The 4,661-nt window shown below is 42.6% G+C and overlaps 1 protein-coding gene across 1 annotated transcript in view; it reads left to right on the forward strand.

Annotated features, from left to right (window-relative positions):
* Positions 1-4,661, forward strand: part of LOC106535223 (protein sidekick-2-like) — a gene marked incomplete at its 5' end in the record, with an annotated part of 434,350 nt that overhangs the window by 375,512 nt on the left and 54,177 nt on the right. The window contains 1 exon segment of the mRNA XM_014032179.1: positions 1,925-2,116. Coding sequence (XP_013887633.1) covers positions 1,925-2,116 — 192 coding nt within the window.

Below are 4,661 nucleotides of genomic sequence, written 5' to 3' on the forward strand. Positions count from 1 at the left end.
GAGAGACGAAACGTTTCACTAAAGAAGAACCCATCCAGAGGACCTACTTATTTTTTTCTTTTTGAGAGAGAGAAAACTTTTTCATCCCAGTTCTTTGACTTGTTGTCGAATGAGACCGATGGAACAACTCCTAAAAAGCAAAAGCAAAGGCTGCTCGACCTGGTTTGCTGCGCTCCGCACACGGGAGCTACKGTAATATTGGGTGTTTATTCTGTTGGAGTCGTGCGCCGCCTCCCACCTAGGCGAGGTACCAAATACGCCTTTGCTGCAGCGAGACGACGCTTGTCAGGGAGTATTATATCGTCTTTCAGAAAGCATTCCACGGGAAAAAACAGAAGATTTTTTTCTCATCTCACAACTCAGTCTGCGCAGTAAATCCACCGCAAAAAGGCTGCCTGTGTTATACATGKCTCCATTCTTTCTTTTTCTTTTTTCGTTTTTTTGTTACCAGCAGATAAAGAGGAGAAATGAAGGCCATTTCGGTGTGCACGCTGTGAAATGATAGCTAAGTCTATAAAGCATCGCAGCAGAGCAGGAGAGGAGTTTATGTGGAATTATTATTTTTCTTTTAATTCAGCTTGTATTTAACCAACCAGACTCTAATATCTAATATCTCTTTTTCAATAGAGGCCTGAAGGCAGCGTAAACATGCATGTTTTTTTTTTAGACTGTGGGAGGAAACCAGTGCACCAAACATGAAAAGAACATGCAAAACTCCAAACAGAAAGAAGCCCAGGTCCAAAACCTCCTGCTGTGAGGCGTCYGTGCTAACCACTGATCCATCGTGCTGCAACGTGTCAGAATGAAAATAAGTTCCTGGTAATTAAACACCTGGAAGGTATAGACGAATATATTGATCAGTGCCGTAAATGAGAAATCCTTTTTTTATTTTTCATTAATTTTTAATATGAAAAGTGCCTCCGGCCACTTTCTGCTAATGATTTTCGCGTTTTTTTATTTCCCCATCAGAGAACTGTGACAAATTGTTTTCACTGGAATTTGTAGGTAATCGGGAATTAATGGACATCCTTCGTTCAGTCGTTGGTTTTCTTTACCCGCTTTTCCTTTCCGGGCCGCGGGCAGCAGGTGCCTGTCTCCGGCAGACATTGGATGAGAGGCGGAGGGACACCCTGGACAGGTTTGCCTGTCCATTACAGAGCCGCATGAAGACAAATGAGACACGGAGAAACTCATATCAGTCGGCCTCTAAACCTGAGTCTAGCAGGATCAAATAAACTCTTTGCACCTCTTCCTGATGTTTGGAACATTTTAATCGCAAAAAAGTGACCCGTCTATGCACTCTTGCAAACATGAAATAATTGAGCCAAGCGCACAGCTCCCACAGAGCCACTCGTTTGTCACTTTACGAAGTTTGATCTTTTCTTTTTACGTCGTCATCAAACCAACTGTTCTGAAACTCCATCCTAATTTGGAAGCGTCTTGGCCTGACGTTTCTAATTAATAACAAATGATAAAGAAGCAGATTGTTTACGAACCACGAGAGTTACCAGCATTTTGTTAAATGTTGTTTTTTTACAGGACTTTTTACCGCGCTCCACACTCCCAGGAGACAAACACTGACATGCCATGTGAGATTACTGATTTGGCAAGAAATGCTGCTTAATGCTTTATGCAATCACATGAAAAGAGCTGCTGGCCAAGGAGCAAATTACATTAACTTTGAGAGGGTGAGTGTGTGTGTGTAAGTGTGCAGAGGATGTGTGAGTGCAGGGAAGTGTAATCACTGGCTGATTATATTTGCTATATTCAATTTTTGATGAAGTTAATTTAATATTTCTGTTAGCTTTCCCCACGGCGCGGAGCGGAGAGTCGCTATTGTTGTAAAAACCCACTGTAGGATTTTCTCCGAGAGGATCCTCGCTCTGCTCCGGTAACTGCGGTAACCGATCTCGCTGCTCCTCAGGTTACCGCATCTCGTGGGAGGAGTTCAACCGAACCAACACCAGAGTCACCCACTACATGCCCAACGTCACCCTGGAGTACAGGGTCACGGGACTCACCGCCCTCACCACGTACACCATCGAAGTGGCAGGAATGACCTCCAAGGGCCAGGGCCAACTGTCCTCCTCCACTATATCCTCAGGGGTCCCACCAGGTCAGTATTATATATTTAGAGAACTCTTATGAAGTTTGCTCAGAGTGGTAGGGTTGTCTCAGGGAATGTCCAACTCATTTTCACTGTGGGCCAACCTTTCTTCTTTAACTAAACAGGAAACGTCACATTCCTCGTCTCAATGCTGCAACTGAGCACCGCTAACAAACAATATCTGAGCTCTACATGGTATTTCCTGCATATAAACAGCGTTTTCAAACATCCTCTTATAAACACTGAAAAGTACTTTGTGTACCACTGACTAAACGTGAAATAGATTATACAGAAATACTATTAAAAGTAAGAGATTTATTCGTTGATGCGGTTTGGTGAGTAGCTGTCATTATGAATTCGGAACTCCCCCTTTCCAACATGAATTTCCCACTGGAGGGGTGTTCCAGTTTAAATTTATGACTTGTAAGTGGGAAATTCCCACTTCCCAATAAAACTGGACTGCAGCAAAAGTAGCTGGAGAAAATGCAGCTTAATGTAGATTTTATACTGTGAATTTTGCCAGCTACTTTTGAAAACTGTACACCTTCGCCTTGTGGCGGGTTGCTGTCATTTTACGAGTAAAATAACAGACTTGCATTATGGGAGATGTAGTTTATGYTCAATACTGGCTTTAAAGCAGCTTACGTTAAGACATTAATACAGGGCAAATTAAAGGGGGGGGGGATTATCTAGTTTCTAGGCACATAGTTTTATTTTACACCACAAGCTGCATATATCYAAAKTAAATTTGACTTTGCATCATAGCCGTAGCTAAACAACTTGAAATTGACCTCTGTTTTGTTAAGAACCTCCTACCATTTCCGACACTCCCACTTCAACACGTTTTCAAACAATGCTTTGAGGGAGGGGTGCTCTGTGGGGTGAGGACTGAGCTCCAGGGAGGAYCTWTGTACAAATAGGCGGAGCTTTGTACCAGCAAGCGTTTAGGCAGCTCCACATTGCTAKCACTGGAGATTCAAGGATTTCTCAAACAWGCATCTACGAGTCAAAGCAACTCTCTGGGTATGTTTCTGATGAAGGGATGGCATTATAACATGATATAAAGCTTGGGGGCGGGGCCACAGTTACTCAAAGTCAACAGCTCAGGGGTTGGACACGCATTTTTTTTTGTTTATATGTTTGCTATGAATCATGATTGTAAAATTTTCAATTGATTTAAAATGTATTTTTATATTAAATTAGGCAAATAATTCTCGGACCAGATGGATGTCACCTATGGGCCTCATTTGGTCCARGGGCCTTGAGTTTGACACACGTGACTTACATGTCCCAAACATATATTCTAATCAGGCTCAATTCATTTRGTAAACAAAATGATAATTTTGTTCATTTTTGTTGATTCTTTCCTCCAGTTCAATGCCTTAGAGCTTTTCCTGAGCCATCCCTTTGTGCAGATTTACTGAACCTTATGAATGAATGTCATGCTGTCTGACGCCAAAAATGCAATAAAATGGGATTCCAGTCACCTCAGTTGGGACAAACCCATCTCCTCCCAAACCCCAAATCTTATACCTGCCCCTCATACCCAAAATAATAGCTCCCATGGGCGCTTTAAGGACAATTACCATCTTTAATGATTTCATATTTGCAAACTCTTGCAACAGGAACACAATGCCAATGGCAATTACCGGAACTGCATTCAGACCCCGTACATCTGTGAAATCTGTGGAATGACAGGCTGTTATACCGGGAGCAGGGTTCAGCGCAGCAGTTAGAGTCCCCAGAATGGCAATTATTCCCATTGTYTGTGTGTAAAGAAAACGCCCATGTGCCTGCGACTGTTCTGTAACGATTGAGCTAAAAACAGCCTCAATGATTCGTCACGCAAATAATTTCGAGGTGGTAATTTTACCACGAGACATGAAATCTGCATTTCATTAGGACTAAATGTACTCGCATTTGAGCAATCTTGGGGGGAAAAAATAGCTTAGCTTGCCCAGGGGAGTGATTATATCTTTTTAATATCAGGCCACTCCAGTACGCCACTGTTTGACATTAAAGTCTTCCGTGAGGATTTATGGAGGCTATATTCTGCTTCAATATGGCATCGCAGGTTTTATATTTATCTAGAGGAAATCATGATGGATAGAAGCAGGAAGGAGTTCGTTTCTGTGGTTTTTATCACAAACCTGCCCCAGACATGCCAAAAAAAACCCCACAAAACTTTGAAATGCGTGCACACAAAAGTCCCCCGCTGTTCCCCTGAATTTTCCAGATTTGTTTCCCCATCCAGGATTACCCGTCAGTAATCCGTCCMTCTTGTTTATTCAGCTCAAGTGTAAACAAGGAGGATATCAGATTGAATCGAATCTCCTGATAACTGGTGTGTAATTGACATTCATGGCTTTGTCTCCGTCCGTGTGCTGTGTGGAAGTGTCTTTCTCTAAAATCAAATGTTCCTCTGATGTCTTATCTGAGTTTGAGAGGAAGAAAGGGAGACGAAGAGTTGGAGAGGATCATCRGTGTGCAGTATCTGTACGGCCACAAGAGGGCGATATGGGAGACGTTTTGTTTTCCCCGTGAGCTCTAAGGG

The sequence above is a fragment of the Austrofundulus limnaeus genome, unplaced genomic scaffold (assembly GCF_001266775.1).
Source record: "Austrofundulus limnaeus strain Quisiro unplaced genomic scaffold, Austrofundulus_limnaeus-1.0 Scaffold7, whole genome shotgun sequence".
Classification (NCBI taxonomy): domain Eukaryota; kingdom Metazoa; phylum Chordata; class Actinopteri; order Cyprinodontiformes; family Rivulidae; genus Austrofundulus; species Austrofundulus limnaeus.